This window comes from Spinacia oleracea, chromosome 2, assembly GCF_020520425.1.
Source record: "Spinacia oleracea cultivar Varoflay chromosome 2, BTI_SOV_V1, whole genome shotgun sequence".
Lineage (NCBI taxonomy): Eukaryota > Viridiplantae > Streptophyta > Magnoliopsida > Caryophyllales > Amaranthaceae > Spinacia > Spinacia oleracea.
In genome coordinates, this window is record NC_079488.1 from 105953913 (window position 1) to 105973283 (window position 19371).

The following is a 19371-nucleotide window of genomic DNA, read 5'->3' on the forward strand; positions in this document are numbered from 1 at the left end:
ATTTGAAGCGTCACTTTTACATTCATTTTCTACGTTTTTGCGTAGCTACTAATGGAAGGGTCGCAAATAAATTGGTATACACTTGCGTCGTTTGAAAACGCTGCTAATAAATTATTTATTGTCAACATTATTCTTACACAATTATCTCAAATGAATACACAAAAACGCCAAAAATGAATAATGTTGTATGCGACGTTATCCTTCTTTAACGCCCAAGTTAATATAAAACGAATCAAGTTTAAAACACCGTCAATAATGTGTAGTTTTTTTAAATAATTTATTTTGTATATTCAACAACGAGACACGTAAATGTGGGAACCTGTACTCACACCACAATTGTACAATGTCCTATCATCAATCAACATAAACTTTCAGAAACTGTATTTATACAAATACAAAATACCACCAACTATAACATTTTTACAAAAATAAACCAACTCGATCATACCTAATTACCTATGTCTTCTATGCATTACAATTTACACCAAAAATAAGCCAATAGCAAAAAACATCCACAAGAAGAGATCGATGAAGTATTATTCACACACAATGTTCGGTGAAGTATGATGCTCATTTGTTCCGTACTTCATCAATTTGCTCATCAGTGATAGACTCTCTTCTTAGCGACGTGCAAACCTAAGAAAATAAATACATATCATAAAATAAGCTTATATCAGACATACAATAAGAAGTGAGAATTACTAGTTCCAAACTTATTTCCACTATGTGATACTACTAAATACAATGTCTTAGCATACCCTTGAATCTATACTAATATATTAAAAGGCGTTTATGAAAACGTATGTGTCACGTATGCCCCTCCTTATTACGCCACGTCACCACTAATAAGCATCATGACATGTTATTGACAACCAAAAAATCATGTAAGCAAGGATCGAACATCAAACCTCATGGTTATAAGTTTCACTTCCTATCATCTCAACTAGCTACAATGTTTGTTATATTTTCTCATATAAATGTCAAATACCGCTTTTAAAAATGGGCACATTTAAAAAAAAAAAAAAAAAAAAAAGTAAAACCGACTAAAAGTAAAATCCAGAGCAACGTCCGGACCACACACTAGTTGTTCATTATAACAAGTTCGATACAAAAGATAGACCTCCCATGAAACATACAAGACAACTCTAAAAGGGGGCACCACATCACACCGAGGGTGAGATCAGAAGAGAACAAAGATAACCAGCAAACATAAAACCAAACATTGCAAGAAAACACCCATGACAAGCCTCGGCAGTGAGGAGGGAACAAATCATTCTTTGCCAAAATTCTACATTAATTTTAAGTTCTAATACTCAATTTAAAGGGGTTTTATAGTCTTTAACACGAATATTGACTAAGAAAGAAAACTACAAACAACTGAATCACAAGAACATGGACTAGTTTTATACTTTATACAGTAGTTTTAAGGTCTCACCAATTCCACAGGACAGCATGTAAGGCTGTTCTCTCCTTTGCAGCTCCCTCCCCGGCAAAAAGTTTCACCACCCTCTCATCAGTCATCACACACCAACTCCTCTGCCATTATTTGTTATTATATTTCCGGGTCAAACTAACCCCTGTGATCAGTCTCTAAGGAGGATAATGGATCTAATTTGAATACTGATCAAACTGATACTGAAGAAAAGGATCAAAATCCAACAGAGAAGCTGTTGTTCCAAGAGTACTAGGCGAAACGTGGAACATATGGGCTGGCAGCAGATCAGAGTGTGTCAAGATCAGAGTGGGCTGGCAGCAGATCAGGAACGAAGAATGGACTGAGATTAAAACTGGTTATCAGAAAGACCACTGGATCAAAAAATTATAAACTAGCTGCAGTTGCTTGTTACAAACAGATAACAAATACGAAGTACAAGAGAAAGACAATTGAAAGATTATATTTATAACAATTAACAATGACTCCTAGTCTCCTAGATAAAGTAAACCAACTTCCATATCTAATACTCAAAGAGGTTTTCTTAGATATGACAAACATAACAAGATTGGAGCTTTAGGCCTGTTTTACTAAATAAATGTCCTTACAATTTGCTGGAAATTTTCAGTGATTTACAACCACAATGAAACCATATCTGTAGCTGGAAATCTAACAGTTTTTGTACAAACTTGACAGTGAGAAAAGAAAAGTTAACAGCAAAGAGAGCGACACTATATCAACAGGAGAAAACAGGCAAAAGGCATTATAAACTACGGCCTATGCAGTGAATCACAACAAGCATAGTACACTAGATAATAAAAGATGAAACCAGAGTGGTATATTAAGGGAGCCTTACCAAGAAAAACGCTAAAAATGTTGAGGAAAATGTTGTCTCGCTAATGTAAGCCTTGTCTTTTCTAAGTTCCTACAGATATGAACTGATATTTGAATATTTTTAAGATCATCAAGACTTAAGAGTTAAGATAGAGAAACCAATCAATAGGATTTGGATATTGGACATACAGGAAGAAACCGATATGGTTTCATTGTGGACTTGTGGTTGTAAATCACTGAAAATTTCAACCGATGTATATATAGGCTGTCTCATATTTCACATATTAGATGTCCTGGAGAAAAGACTATAAATCTAAAAAATTTCCACTATGAGTCTATGAGGCAGCCTTCAGAAGACCCTGCATTTCCAGATAAGCTACATTGCAACTAAACAAGGAAAAAGCAATAAAATTCCATGGTGAAAAGAAGCTAAATGGATAAAAGGAACAAGTAAGAACTGGTAGTGGGTTGTACCTGGAAACAAGTGGGTTGTACGGCTTGTACCTGGAAACAGGTGGGTTGTTGCTTCAAAACAAAACCTATAGGCTAAATGGATAGATGAAAAATCAAACTGGTAGATGTATAGGTCAGGCAGTTGGAGCAGATAAATTTTGTATGGTAAAGGAACAAGTAAGAACTGGTAGTTACAGGGAGCTCTTAATTCATAAAAAGTGTGACACTAGTGTACAAAGATTACATACTAAGGACAAATTGTCCGGTATGCGAATCACTTGTGATCATAGGTGTCTTATCTGCAGGAATGCTGCAGAGCACACCTTCAAATTTTCTTTGAATCACAGTCAGAGGTGCAAGGACATGATTCAGAGGTGCAAGGACATGATTCAGAGGTGTCTGGATGTACAGTGGAGATTTGCTACCTTAAATGATGCTATTAGGTATAGAGGAAATGCAGTAGGAAGGAGTCTACAAACCCTGGTCTTAAGTCTGGTCTACAACATCCATCCTGTGAGAAATGAAGTTTTTCCGAACCAAATATTTCCACAGTTCCATGTGTGGATGATACTGTAAAGAAATTCAGAAAGAAATACACTACAGAACTGAAACAATATTGCCTAAAGAAAGTAGTAGTTCGAATGTGAAGCCTAAACAATATTGCCTACAAAATTACCTTATGTATTCAATTCTTTCATCTTTGTATACTTCGATTTTTGCAGACCTTGATATTGCAATCAAAGCCTCGCCAGATCTCGAATTCTAGGAGAGAGAAATGTGCAACTTATTTATCTTATGAAAAAAGAGGCAAAAGGGGTTTCCAAAAACTTTCCGTAGACATTAACGACAATTAAATTGTGAAAAAAGACCGCTCCAGATTTTTTTGAATTATTTAAGATAACCAGCCTCCAAATTTGACATTATTTCCCACTTTAACTCCTTTAACGACAAATGTTTTTGGCATGTCATTATTTAATGGTCGTTAAAACCAACATTTCTAGTAGTTTAAGCCTGCCTAAATTAAAGCAGTTTCTTTGGCTTGAAGCTAGTGGTAAGTCAAATGGTGAGCTACTGGTTTCTTTTTCCCCAATCAAGCAAGCCAATAATTTTAAGGGCCAAGAAGGAAAGACTTGCAACAGCTGTGAATTGATACATTTTTCTGTTGTCTTGGTGTTCATGAAGAAAATAGAACTACACTATTTGTGCAATGCATTCATATGCAAAGAGAAATAAAACCCAACCAAAACAGTTCTTACCAAAAAAAAAAGGTTCCAGAATAATAAAACCCAATCAAAATAGAACAAAACCAAACCGAACAAGACAGAACCAAAACATAATGAAATGGACCCAACTAGTAATGAACCTAGCTAATAGGCCACATGTTCAATTGGTATACAACATAAGGCACAAACAGAAACAAACAACAGCAAAGTGTCACTTTAAAAAGATGAATTCAAGAAAAAAAATAACTTTGATCGATACTTACTCGTTTGCAGAAGTATAAGCTGAATGCAAGTGCAGTTGAAGTAACAACCTGGTCCTTCCTATGACTAATTATCTCGAGCCCTACGGTCATCTTTACAAAAGTTTTAGACCTGCCCCCTACTTGAATTTACTTCCTGTCCTTTTTTTTCTTCTTATAGTATCTGGTACTTTTATGTATCTATGTCAATGCACAAAAAATAAGAGAGGTTGAGCTAAGAGAGACTTGGTATTGAATGATAAAATGCATCTTCCACATGGTTTTGATGATTTACCAGATAAGCAGCTTGTCCAGAATATGCTAGAAGAAGGTAAAGGAATCTGCATATGCTTATAATGAAGCCAGGAAGACATCAAAACAAACCAAAACTACACTAAACCCACCACTGTACGTTTTACAAAACCGAAGTCCAGAGATCAAAATATGGCGACCAAAATTTATCTGTACTATATCTAAAATGCATCTGCATATGCTCACGTGGAAGCTAGTAAGATCATACAAGTATTACTTAACTGTAGGCCAAATTGCTTAGATCCCGATAACTATAAGAGTGACTCAAACCATATAACACATCACAGATAAGCCATAACCGCAATAAGAGTGACAGGAAGAAGAACTTGAATTTTTCTTGAACATGCACTCATGAAATGTAGAAGTGCTATAATGCTTTACCTTATAAATCACTAAACCTGGACCACTTATGTTTCTTATAGATAAAGATTTCGGAGCAATTAGTTAAAGAAAAAGATAAAAAATTTGATGAATTTTAAAGACAATTACTTATATGTTTTTCTACTAGGGAAAACACCTTTTACTCCCTTGAAAGATAGTTTTTGACCAGTTTCACATTTCCTACACTAACCAAGTCAAACAGATAGAAAACCATTTAGACAAACCCTCAAAACCAAACTCCAACAACATGTAAACAAACCCTCTACAGAAAAAATTCTTACACGGTTGGCTAATTTACTTTTGGTTTCATCTCCACCCACCAAAGAAACATCATTTCGAACCAATTTCCTGCCTGTAGCGTTCAGAGCCTCACAGTAGAAAACACCAAAACAATTTAGACACATCAGTCACCAAACTCCAAAAAAGGATCAGTTTACTCCGCAAGATAAACTCAAGCCAAGGTTCTGATAAGGTGAGACAGGAGTTATTTGCCACAACTATTCACATAGTTTTCTGGAATTATCATAAAAACCGCCAGCCTAAAACTCTCTCATCTGAGTACATTTAAGTAGCCTCAAACAACTCAACTATACCATGGAATTCCACATTTCTACTCATTCACAAAAGAAATTATGAAATTAAATGAATTTTAAAGACAATTACTTACATAATTACCATAATTTCGTCCAAATGACAAAAAAACAATGACAAATACACAAATTCTAGAAATTAAAACACAGAATTACAAGGAAAAATAATCCAATAATTCAGAAAAATAGCAGCGATCGAGAGATAAAAGAGAAAGACTAATGTATTTCAAATAGGAAAAAGAAACAGCAAGAAGGAGGAAGGAGGAGGAAGGAGGAAGGAGGAGGAGAGACACTTACCTAGAACTTGAAGGAGCAAGCACGGCGGCCGGAGAAATTGAATCAACGGTGTCAGCCAACCAATACCTTGAACCAACGACGTTACAACGGATTTTAGTTTGTTGCTTTGATTTTCACATAATTTCAATAGATCAGAAATGAGTTTGAAGGGTTTTGTGAGTCGCGGTCGACACGAGTCTGTAGCCTTCAGTGAGACGGCGGCGGTGGAGATCAGTTCGAAAATCCCTTTGACAGGTGACACTCGGTGGTGAAGAACAGTTTCAGTGAAAAACAGTTTCAGACACTCAAAAAGAAAAGGGAAGAAGACAACTAAAACAGACGAAAACGCGACAGATAAGGGATTTACCATATTCATTGGCGGCGTTAAGGCAGCTAACTGATAAAGTGGGAGGTGATAAATCCAAGAAATTTTTTATTTCGTCCAAGGAAATTCACATTTTTTCAAAGTTGATTTCCTTGGAAGAGGTGAATTCTTCCTTGGATTTATCGTTTTCCGATAAAGTGATAATTTAAAATTCGATTAGAGGCGTTATAACGCCGCCAATCAATGTCTCCCAATCTCATTATTCCATTTTATCATTTAGTTAGTGGCGTTCTAACTCCCGCCAATGTATAGCACCAAATCAATATTTTTCTACTAGTACTAATTGACTGTTGGTTCAGTGGTGATTGAGGCTGAACTTGGTAGGGAGGACCCGTGTCCGATCCCCCGCAATAACAATTGGGAGGGGAATGGAACTTATCCACTCAGAACTCGTCCCGAATCCGGATTAGCCCTAAGGGTGACTTCTTAATTTAATGGGTGTTAGTTGATAGTGGGGTATTTTTTTTTAATATAGTTAGTGGGAAATGTGTAAGGGGTGGGGAGTGGTGAGTGGGGGTGTGGATTTTTAAATGATTTTTTGTAGGGAGTAGGGTGTAGGTGGGGTATTAGGTAAGTGTGAGAAATAATATAATATTGGTAAATATTTCCATTTATAGAAGCGGTGCAAGTATTAAGGGACGGCCCGAAAAGGAAAGCGGTGCGAGTATTAAGGGACGGAGGGAGTATGTAGATAACTAGATATATAGATTTAGATATATATCTTAATTTTTGAGTAAAATATAACATTCCCTACTAATGTTAAAAGTAAATACGTAACTCTTTAAAATATTTATCCATCATAAAAATTATGCAAAATTATCAAAAGTTGGGTAAAAGTTACCCCACTGTATAATAAATTTATGAATCCCTAGACCCGCGCAAGACATTTTGTAATAACATTTTTTAAAAACACTATATATGGAGTAATTAAAACGTTAAAGATGCCTAAGAGGCTAAGACTCAATGTCATATTCTAATAAAATAATGTATTTTTATAGAAATAAAAAATATATTAATGAGACTACATGTTTTTATAGGTGTTACTAGATTTTATTTTTTTTTGTAAGAGATGCATTATTTGCTATTAATTGATCATGTATTCATGTGTTTATGTGTCATTTAATTGTTAAAAACTTAAAATCGATGTGAATTACTATACTGTAACTATATTTTCATTGATGTCGTATATCAAGTTGAGTACGAAGTAGTTTGTATTATATTGCTTGATTTTTCATTTTTTTTTTATTTATATGATCTTACATACATTAGAAATTTATTTTCTCTTTCGACTATGATTTAACCGATCCCTAACTTGTGTAAACAATAGAAATATTACATAATGAAAAAAAATTGATTGACTTTTCTCTTAAGTTTATGAAATTAATTGGACAATGAACATTAGTGGTTCGTCATAAACAAAACAACATTAGTTACAAATTTTACATAATCAAATTATTTGGCAATGTATCTTAAATTTAACTAGTTCTTGGGCACGTTCGATGAACGGGCTTGTTATAGGTTGGTTCACAGGAATATGTTATACTAAGGCTACTTTCTTGTTAAAAATGCAACTTCGTATAGAAATTTTGTTGTCCTAGTGATGATTTTGGTCTTTTAGTTTGTGCGTAAAATAAAGTAAGGTTGTTATTCATTTTTCCAATTTTCTTTTTTAAGGTTACACTAATGAGAAACTTCATACAGACAAAAGAAAGGCCGCCAATATTTGCAGGAAATTCTATTAATTTTACGGCACAAAATGTCTGCGTGTGATATTAGATGATGAAACTTCGGTCATCAAATCAGAGGGGAGGATTGAGATTTTGGAGCTCTCTCATTCTCTATCACTCTACTTTAAAAATATAGATAACTATTTTGATATGTAAGTTGGAAAAATAAAAAGATACGGACACATACAATAATTTGGAAATAGGAAGCACAATGCCTCTCAAGTCTCAACTAATTCGTCTAATGAAACATCAATTGACGGGCACCGCCTTTCACTCATTAATTCCTCAAAGAAAGAAAGCCTCAAACTATATATATACTAGTCTTATATGCACGCGATGCGTGCAGATATAAGAAGAAACAAAATTACGTTAGTATATTTTAACCTAAAATAGCATGCGTCTTTATAGAATATTTTCATGGTCATTCTCCTGCTCAGCACTCTGCTTAATTTTTAAAACGGGTAAAAAAGCTATGCCGTGGCAACAGATCACGATAAGATGCGGGTATGAGGCAGTTGCAAACAATCTTATAGAGATTATATAAAAATTTAAAATTGTGTTTTTTTAACTAATCACAACAAATATTAAGCAACAAAAATGTTTGCAACTATCAATAGACAACTTTAATGTAAACGTCGACAAAGGAAACCATGCCCTCTTTAATTATCTTTGCCAAATTTTTCGAGTCATACCTACAATTGATAATAACTGTTAAATATAATACTTATGGTTATACAATATATGAATTTAGCGAGTTTGTGAATACCATGTACATAAAGATGTAGTAAGTTTATTAACGGGTTAACATAAACCCTGGTGTGATATCCTGTGGTAAAAAATGTACATGTTTGTAGGGATTAATTAGAAATCTTATCACATTAATATTATACTCTGAAATATATATTAAACGATTACATGGGCAAACAATGTAATACATAAACTTGGATGATGTACAATAAAAACCCTTGACATGCAAACCACATGCAACATTGATTGAAAAATCTTTTGAACTTAATATTATTCTTCTTTCCTTAAAACAAAACATTGATTGGAAAAATGTCAATTTGATTAAGACTGTCATCACCAAGAACGTGCACAAAATCATTTTTTTATCAACATTATTTAATATTTTTAGTTAAATAATATTATAATCTTATTGATATTGTTTCACCAAATTATTCAAATCAAAATTTCCATAATACAAATATCTAATTTAAAAGGCTACTATATTAACCATACCCACATTCGAAATTGTCATAAGAGAAGGACAAAGAACATCTCTTAAGATGAATAAATGATTGTTTAGTTTAGGGAGAAGCCATTCTAGAAGCATGATCAAGCTAGTACTCTAATAGAAGTAGGACTCTTGTAAGAGGCGTGTAGTTAATATGAGAAATATAATACGGAGTACTCAATTATTTTGTGAAATACAATATCCATAAACCATAATGTCACCCAAAAATCTGATTTATTATTAAAAAACATTTAAAAAATAAATAATAAATAAAATCCCAAAAATCTGATTTATTATTAAAAAAACATTTTAATAAAATAAAAAATAAATAAAATCCAAAAAATCTGATTTGATAATTATCTAATGGGTAGGCCTCGTTTAATTCAGAGAGCAGACTAATAGGCTCTTAAATCTAACTCACCTATTTTGAGTCTCTCTCCTCTTGTCGATGATTACAACAACAACACACCCCCACCACCGACACAATCACACAAACACCAACGAAGAAATCTGAGCAAAAATGGCGAAAGTAATCCAACCTCTATCTGTCTCCTCCCGTGTTTTCCTCTCAAGAGACTCAACTCTTCCAGGTTCATGTATGGTAGGTTCAAATTACCAAATCTGGAAATGATTTATCAAAAAAATTCGATCTTTGTATTTTCTGTATCGTGGTAGAAAAACCCTTTGAGTATTAGGATAGAATGTGTGACATTTATATTATATGATTCTGTAAAAAAAGTCAAACATATAATATTATGATGTAAATCAATCAAAAATTTGTAATATTTGACTATAGCTTAGAATTAGGCTGTAGATGAGCCGTTGGCTGGAATCACGCATAGTTTATGTAATTTAGTGTGTATCTAATTAACATAGGTCAATCACATTAATCAAGGAGAATGATTTCCAAATTCCAACTCTTTCAGACTTGTCATTAACTATGAGTAATCCGTTTTTCAATTGCAAAATCCATAATTTGCGTTATTGATATAAATAAACATTGCCTGCTATAGTTATGCACACCAAAAGTGAAATTAAAAAGTGCTTTTTCTTATATATGCATAGTTATACACGCAAATATGCGTTATTGAAATAAACATTACCTGCTTTAATTACCACCATCCATCATCATGGTATGCGTTATTGAAATATGGATTTCTTGCATTAATATGAAATATGAATTCTTGCTATAATTACGGGAGGGGAGAGTAAAGGCTGAAGGGTTTTTGTTGCAGTGAAGTGTGAAGGGTATATTAGACATTTTGATTGGGGACACGAAAAGTTATGTTACGAAAAAGCCCTCAGCTCTTGGCTTATAGAATATATATATATATATATATATATATATATATATATAGAATATATATATATATATATATATATATATATATATATATATATATATATCCCCAATTATTTACAAAAACTTACAGAAGTTGGGAATTGAAATAGTATGATTGTACGAAGTAGGGAAGTAGGAGGAAGCTAGACTCACATTATTTGATAATTGTTTATAAGATCGGATTAGTGTTGTAGTACTTCATCATTTACTCTTGATGATCCACTTCTTCACAGGTGACTGGAACAAATGTGTATAATATGTGAAATGGGTTTATCAATCAGGAGGTAACTAGTATAGTACCCGTTTATAATCTAAATATCAAATTTGCATTACATCTAAACTATATTTATAAATAAATTAGTGTGTGGCCCGGGCGTTGCACCGGGTTTTACTTTTAGTGGGGTTTACTTTTTGTAAAAATGTGCCCACTTTTAAAGATTGTATTTTACATTTATATGGGAAAATATAACATAAATTATAGCTAGTTAAGATGGTAGGAAGTGAAACTTTAATCCATGAGGTTTGATGTTCGATCCTTGCTACATGATTTTTTTGGTTGTCAATAACATGCCATGATGCCTCTACTAGAAAAAAGACTTATGGCAACAACAATAAAGTGTTACTATAGGTCCAATAACTGTTGTAATTGGCCTATAGCAACAGTTTAAAAACCGTTACCAATAGGGGCGTTGCTAAAACTATATGGCAACGGTTTTGGTAAACTGTTGCCAAAAATAACTATGGCAACGGTTTACTGAGGCAACACTTTTCGACTTATGACAACGGTTATTCAATACCTTAAGGTAACACTTATATATTTACGGAATTACAGTAACAATTTCCACCCATTTAAAGCAACAGTTTTCACCCATTTTAAGCAACAATTTTTAGCTTCACTTTCTTTTTGTCTATAGCAGCACTTTCAACTGGGTCTAAGACAACCATTTCAATTGAGTATATTTACCAAATAAGTGTAAAAAAAATATGCTGAAAATTCATATAATATGATTATCACAACGAATAATCTCCAGAAAACTTATAGCGCATTCCAAATTAACTTTAACCCATAAACACACTATTCATTCCATGATTTACAACCATCTTAGCAGAGAAAATATTATTTCTAATGTTACATCCACTAAAATAAATATTCCAAGGCCATGGCCCGGTAAACTATATCTTCTAAGACCTATCTAATATTATATGAAAAAATCCAATAGATCTTCACTTATCCATGAAGCTTGTAATACTTGAAATTTGAACATATGTATTATCCTGCAAACGAACATAATTTATTAAAGAGATAGTAAGAAAATGTATAACCAATAGAGGGAAAGCAAAGAGATGAATACGAGCCTTCTACGTCACTGTACCTAATCAATAACGATGAGCTCATGTCATGATAATTATCATCCTTTGAATAGAAGCCTGGTATAACAAAAAGAACTATCAAGTATGAGCCTGCAAGAAAATGGTGGTTAATTACTTTATATTACAAGATAGAAGATGAATCATTAATTAAAGCGCAAGGGTTTAACAACTTTTACAAACAACCATAAGAAGTGGCGACTGCATTATGATATTCATGTAGTTGGAGTTGGAATTCAGACAACTCTTCTAAATCATGAATAGCAACTCCCAAATAACGAAATTAAACTAATAATTATCTAAGTAGGTTCTTCAACGCAAATGTTCTCTTTATTTCATGGTTCACTTGTCCCGTCTTTTTAAATAGCCAAGAGTTATTTTACTCATTAGAGAACAAGAAAAGCTAATGTAAAAGCAACCTAATTTTTTGAGAAACAGAATGTGACATAACTCGTATCAAATATTCAAAACAGAGCAGCATAATACTAATAGAAAACTCTCACCTGAATTTTCATTTTCAAGAATATCCTTCTCATTTCCCTAATCAAGCATTTAATTAGCTTTTTAATTTGTCTATCAACACAAAATGTAATACATTCTCTTAGATAAGTTGTACACGAAATGATTCCACACTTGTAGCTTAGTTATAAAAAAATACGAAGTGGCTTTACCTCATGCAGGAGCCTCCATAGTCCTCATTGTGGTTAATATTTGTACTACTGAAGCAATAAAGTAAACATTAGATTGTCCAGCATTTCATTCAGCTGCTTAGAATTGTGAAAGCTAAAAATATACAAAGAATTGTTCTACCCTGTTGTTCAATTCCTTGGTAATGTCCAAGGCAATATCCTTCTCCATTGAGGTCTAGACCTGGTTGACCATATAGATTTACAACATGAAAACATATATAGTAAAAGGTATTTGATATCCTTTTATACCTCCCCTAACACTTTGAGTGTTATATGGGTCAACTGTGCATTTAGAAAAAAATTCTAATATATGTTTCTATAGGCAAGCCTGGTCATGGATTTGTGCTTGTGTAATCAGAAAAAATCAGCAGGCAACAAGTAAGGTCTCAATAAAAAAGAAAGAAAAAGGGTAACAACTATACTATACTGAAATAAGCCCCACAGGCAAGGATGAATACTCTGTCATTGTCTTACCAAAATAATTGCTTATGAGTTCACCCATGTTTTCTTAAGGAATCCTAAGACTCTTTGAAATTGGGATGTGTTTCTTTATAATTAAAAAGCATGACTTCTTCTCTGATTAACAAAAATCAGAAGAACACAATATAGTGTAAGATTATATATTGTATATAATTTCTATGATGATTAGCATCTACAAACATTATATTGTGAGGTCACAAATGGTGGTGGGAAACTCTACCGAGGGCTCTGCTTCGCATGTAAATTTAGTAAAAAGTAGATATAGTGTTAGAAATTTGACCTCCATGTTCCTATAATAATTCCATGACAACACAAATAAAGGAAGAGCCCTAAAAACCACGAAAACACTAACTCAAAAGCAAGGAGATCATCATTTTCAAACATTATATTCAACTCATTTTCCTCTAATTTAAATATCCATTACAACTCATACGACTATTCTAACATCAAAGTTGTCAAGGTATCCATGAATTAATAATAATTTTCCATAAACACTTATAAATAAAAAATCAAATCTTCTTTTTTTCTCACGAAGAAATACCTAAATTTCATAAATATAACAAAAACGCAATATCAATCACAATCACCTGAATTTCCTTATGAATATCATTAAAATCATAAATTTTTTCGATAAATATACAAGAACTCACCCCGCTCCTCTTAATCTGCACCCTCGTGGTGAGATACCGCAGGCCACGAGAGCTTTGAGAACAATCGACTTGTCGCCGCTTTGGCTTCCGGCGATGACAACTTGCAGAACTACTCAAGGTTGCGCGACTTCTGAAGCTTTGCACGACCGCGATCACTGATTAACCCTAAAAGTTGTTGCCCACACCGTTAACGGGGATGATGATGAAAGTGGGACTGAATTGTTCACCATTGACGGCATTGGAGGAGATAGAAAGTGAGAGAGATTGATTACCAAAATTGAAACCCTAATTTAATTCAGATTTTTAAGATATGAAATTAAAGGGGAAAAAATAATTAAGTTTGTTAAGGGAAGAATTTAGATATGAGGGAAATTTTGGATGAGATTGAGGGGTTTTGGTGGGCTAGTGACAGAATGTGAAAAATCGAATTAGATAATTAATGAAAAGATGAGGGGATTTTAGGTTAAGGGAAATTCCAAAGAAAAGAAAAATATCATGTTCATAGGGTAGAAAGTGTTGCAGTAGCTAAGAAAACTATAAAAAAAAGATATAACCGTTGCCTTTTCTCAATTATGGCAACGCTTTTATTAAACCCGGATGAAGCTATCTTCACACTCGAAATAGTGTTTCTATAGACTATATATTGCAACGGTGTGAAAACTGTTGTCTTATTTGGCGTTGCTATAGGTCATTTTTCTAGTAATATATATTAGTGATGACGTGGTGTAATAAGGAGGAGACATACGTGGCACATATACGTTTTCATAAATGCCTTTTAATAGTATAGATAATAATTCTGTTACGTTACTGCCCCCCATTCATTATCATTACCCCATTGCCTCAAAGAGACTCCCACAAGAAGCGGGGTAAGGGAGGGTGGACGTACGCAATCTTACCCCTGCAATTGCATAAAGGTTGTTTACAATTGACCCAAAAGAGATAATGGGATGACAACCGAATGACCATCTTCTACTTCATGGAAAAGAAGCGAAGAGGTTTTAAGAGCCATTTTGATTTAGTTCATTACATCCCACAGCCAAAAGAACAATGAATCTTTGGCTCCATCGGAAATAAGAGTACATAAATAAATTTATTTTAATTTCTTCCCCTTTCATCCCTCGTGTCAAACATAAACTTATTCACATCATTCATTTACTTTGATAGCCATACCCACATAATTCCACCATCTACATCATTATTCGATCACTTAAGCTTACACCTACTCTCATATATGTACTTTATTCAGCTAGGATGGTATGGAGGATGGTCCATTCACCTGTATTTGCCCAAAATCATCTTCATCCCAAGCCACCACAACAGATACGTTACTCATTCTCATCCCACTCCCCGCCTGATAGAACTTATCACCGCTCCATCACACCCACCTCAAATTGACCTAGCTCTAGACCCCATTTTTCACAGGAGAGTTTTAAAGTATAAAACTCTATTCTAGAGTATTCGATAATTCGTTTGTCTGATTAGAGTAATCATGTAAATAAACAAAATATTATAATATGTGGTAGTAGTGAAAAGCGGATGTTGATATATTCGTACGATTAGATGAATGATAAACGATGACAGACATGTCCTATCTAAAACCCGTCATAATCATCCTGTCAACCGCGGTGGAAACATCGAATAATTTTATCTTCGTCACCACCACTTTCCCCATCCTCGCCCACTTGGGGCGGAGGGAGGGGGAGTTGGTCTCTCAAAAAACATGTCTCATTGAGTTATTGACAATATGATACCGGTAAATTTGGTCATAATTCACCTTACCATTCATCTAACATTTGAATATATTATAATAAATTTATTATAAATTTGATTTATTATTATTCATAATATTGATTGAATGTTTTTAACGTGACTTTACAGTTTAAGATGGGGAGAGTGTTCCGAAGTCCAAAAAATCCAAATCCTCCCCATCATCAAGGTGGACATATGTTATTCTTATACTCGTCCGCCAACACCAATCATCTATATTTATCTTTCGTCGTTAACGCAATACAAAATCCAAACTTCTCCCATCACCAAGGTGATGTAATGATTTATATATTAAAACTATAATTTTGCAAGAAAATTTATTTGTAAGTGATATTACAATCTTTTACTTGGTGTGTGACTGTGTGTAACCCCTACCTATACTCTTCTTACCATGGTACGTAAAAAAAATTATCTTGATTCCACCAACTTATTATGGAGTACTATTTTTCAGTATCCTTGTGTATTTAGATCTTTGTTTAGTTAATTAAGTTTTCATTAAAATTAAGGATTTTTGTATACTAATATGATCTATATAAAAAAAACACGTAAAAGAAAGTTTGTAACAATACATTGTTCTAAGTATGAAATAATTAATCAGATCTTGAATCATACTGAAAAACTATTTTTTTAGTATATATGACTATATGCATGTTAAGAATCTTGTCTTGCATATAAAACATTTTACAATGGGCTAGGAATTTTTTAAATAACTATAAATCTATAATTATGTCTATTATAGAAGTCAGCTCCTAAAATGAAGTAAAAAATAAATTTTCTTTCTTAATTTATTGAATAAAGTCATTACAATTTTCAAGTTTGAGATTTATAGCAAGGAAGAAAATTTTAAATCTAGAACTTAGGAAATATAACTTTCTCTCAATAATCAAGTATCATGTTATAAATTTAATAAATTACACATAAAATACGTCGTCTTCTCTTCTTGAACTTAAAGCCCAGAGTTACATCATATAAATAAAATATACTAAAATAATATTATGTTAGACAGTCTAAGATATTAGGCTTGAGATATTGAGCATCAAATATAAGGCGTTAAAAATTTAGCATGGTATTGTATTCCATATTATTGTTAGGGCACATAGAGTATTTTAATATGAAAATTATTTTTACAATATCTTTTTACTAAATTTTAATTTGTATGTAATTCGTATAATTAGTATAAAGTCAAAGATATTATTTTATTTTTATTTTTTAAGTTTAATTATTTATATTAAAAGGAAGGTGAATCATAGAGTGACATTTGTCATTACCACATTGATTTCCTCTCTTTTAGTATAGTATATAGATCAATATATTAAATTATGGAACCCGATTGAACTTATAGCACCTGATTGAAACGTATTGACGTCATAAAACCTGATTGAAATATTTTTTATACTTATCTGAATTTATTAGACCTTAAAATTATTTTTTTAAGCTGAATTGAATACACCTTAAGTCAATAAGGGTGTACGTTGTGCACAATTGATCATGGGCACAAGTATATGGCGAGCATGCATACGGTGATCATTATAAACTACAGTAAAAGAATAGTTTCCTTCTATTATCGAGCATTTCCATACATAGAGTTATAGAGGCAAATGGCGTAGACGTAATTTGATTTTAGTTTTAGGTGTCACCCCTTCGAAACTTTACCAACGTACTAATGGTTTCCGTCTATATTATCGAATCTATTACTTTATATCAAAACAGACACCAAAAATTAATGATACATGTCATTTCCTGGTGTAATTTTTTCCCGCAAAAAACTTAGTATTTCCTAAAACGTATCTACTTTACTTTTGTTTATTTTCTATCATTTTTTATAAATGATTTATGTATGGAAAATATATTGGATTACAGAATATGACAATAATAAATCCCACATCATAATAATATGTTCAAAATTATTTTGGAAATATTTTAGTCAAATATGTATATCAATAACGAAAAGTAGCATATTAAGCATATAAAATATGTAAACGTAGTAGGACGAAAATTTCATATTAGATGATTAAATAAGTATGTTAAAATTTTATTAATTATACATTAGCTTTAACAGTAGAAACATTTATATGGAGTAAAAAAATATGGTAAAATAATAATTTTATAATATCCGTGTGTGTACGGGATATAATCTAGTTAATATGATAAAAGAAACATTTGAGTTAGAGGTTAGCTAGGTGGTGGGATAGTTTGAAAGCGATGTTTATTTTACTATGTAAAGGATCTAAGTGTAAGTCGTTATAAATATCATATTTTACCAGCATATAAATCATTTATAATTCCAGCACAAAAATACACCATTTATACCGCATTAAAGTTCAAGTTACCAATATAAAGGCTATCGTCAATAATTTACAATATTAGCTCAAGGTGGAGTGGAATCTGGTGGATCGAGACCTATCTCGCAACTGAAGCATCAACATATTTAAATTGCTTTTCTAATTTTCCGTAATATGTTTAGTTAGCCTATGTAAAAAATAATTACAATACAAAATTTGACTTTTCAACGTCAATGGATTCAAGGCAAATGATCAATTTCTTAAATCTTAATACATGTGAAACTTTCTACAACAATGTCGTATTAATTTAGATCGGAGGGGTACGTCGTGATACACAAAATTTATTTCTCGATTTTGACAATTAAGAACATAGAGTTTCTTATTAGCATTAAGCAAGCAACAAAACATAGATGTAATTTCAAGTCATTTTACCTTTTTCATGCAACAAGAATACTATATAAAATAAATAATCTAGTCGATCTAATCGTCACATAGTGTAATACGAAGTAGTATTAGAGAATAACACACCACATCCTTATTACAGATTTACAGTTTTTAATATGGAAATGATTTTACAATATCTTTTTGCTAAATTTAATTAGTGTATAATCGTATTCTCAGTAATAAAATCAAAGATATTATTTTATTTTAATTTTTTAAACTTAAATATTTATATTAAAATAGAGGTTAATAATTGAGCGATATTTGTCATCACCACATTGATTTCCTCTCTTTTAGTAATATATATAGAAGTTAGGGGAAAACGAATGAAATAGGACGAAAAATTAACCGAAATCGAGATTTAATTGTGAAAAATTAAAACTACTCCGTACTAATCACTTCAACAAAATCCCATTTGTTTCCCTATCACTTGACCGTTTATGAACCATCTCACAAATAAATTTGCACCAAAGATCTAAAATTCAGATAAATTTGATGAAATTGAACTAAATGTAATACAATAAATTCATTTTATGGTATGAGGATTTACCTAGAAACTCAATATGCCGTAATTATCAGAAACCAGAGATTGTCGAAACCCTAGATTACTTATTTTAAGAAATTCACCAAATTTGCAGATTTTAGATGAGATGTTCCGGATTTGGAACGAGATGCGCAAGCTTAAAAAGGGAATTAGATGATCGCTATAGCATCCACTTCTTGAGAAGAAATCTCCAGGATGTTCGATTATCAAGTTGCATCAGAAAAACAATTTGGGTGGTAGAATGATACTCCCTCCGTTCTTAATAAGTGTCACATTTGGGCTCGGACACGGTAATTAATAAAATTGTAAAGTGTGTAAGAGTTAATGATTGGGAATGTTTTTTTGGGGGAAAGGATAAAGTAGATAATTGTTTAATTGAATAAAGTACAAATAAAATTGTATTTGGGGATTGAAAAGCGGAAAAGTGTAGAATGTGTAAGTAAAAGTAATTATGATTTATAAAAAAGTGGGAAAAGTGTATGAAAAAGTGTGAAAAGTGTATGGAAAAGTGGGAAAAGTACATGTTCAAAAATAGAAATGTGACACTTATAAGGGAACGCCAAAAATGGAAATGTGACACTTATTTAGGAACGGAGGGAGTATGAGATAGGAAGACACGAGAGCGGACAAGTGTTCATGTTCAACGTTAGAAAAAAAAAAGAGAGACAATTAATGATTGTACGTAAGTTAACATGGCAATATCGTAGATAAAAAACCCAATA

General features: G+C 32.5%; 1 protein-coding gene and 1 long non-coding RNA gene across 18 annotated transcripts; both read right to left on the reverse strand.

Annotated features, from left to right (window-relative positions):
• Nucleotides 1-336: 336 nt before the first annotated feature.
• Nucleotides 337-6295, reverse strand: LOC110785420 (uncharacterized). Of its 15 annotated transcripts, XR_002532610.2 has the most exons (5): nt 5762-6117; nt 4477-4522; nt 4206-4382; nt 1436-1787; nt 337-636 (listed from the first exon to the last, which is right to left on the reverse strand). XR_002532610.2 is itself a non-coding variant. In XM_056837669.1 (2 exons), the coding sequence occupies exons 1-2, from the start codon at nt 6114-6116 to the stop codon at nt 602-604; spliced, it is 390 nt and encodes a 129-aa protein (XP_056693647.1). In that variant the 5' UTR covers nt 6117-6130; the 3' UTR covers nt 337-601. The 15 variants fall into 15 exon arrangements, 1 of the variants encoding a protein (XP_056693647.1); XR_008928442.1 differs by adding an exon at nt 3396-3481 and having other exon boundaries at nt 1436-1775; nt 4206-6119; XR_008928441.1 differs by adding an exon at nt 3396-3481 and having other exon boundaries at nt 4206-6119.
• Nucleotides 6296-11454: 5159 nt separating this feature from the next.
• Nucleotides 11455-14306, reverse strand: LOC110785432 (uncharacterized). Of its 3 annotated transcripts, XR_002532611.2 has the most exons (4): nt 13616-14227; nt 12468-12515; nt 11802-11889; nt 11455-11703 (listed from the first exon to the last, which is right to left on the reverse strand). It is a non-coding gene; the product is annotated as an uncharacterized lncRNA (long non-coding RNA). The 3 variants fall into 3 exon arrangements; XR_008928449.1 differs by having other exon boundaries at nt 11802-12666; nt 13616-14229; XR_008928448.1 differs by having other exon boundaries at nt 11802-14306.
• Between the last annotated feature and the right edge of the window lie 5065 nt (nt 14307-19371).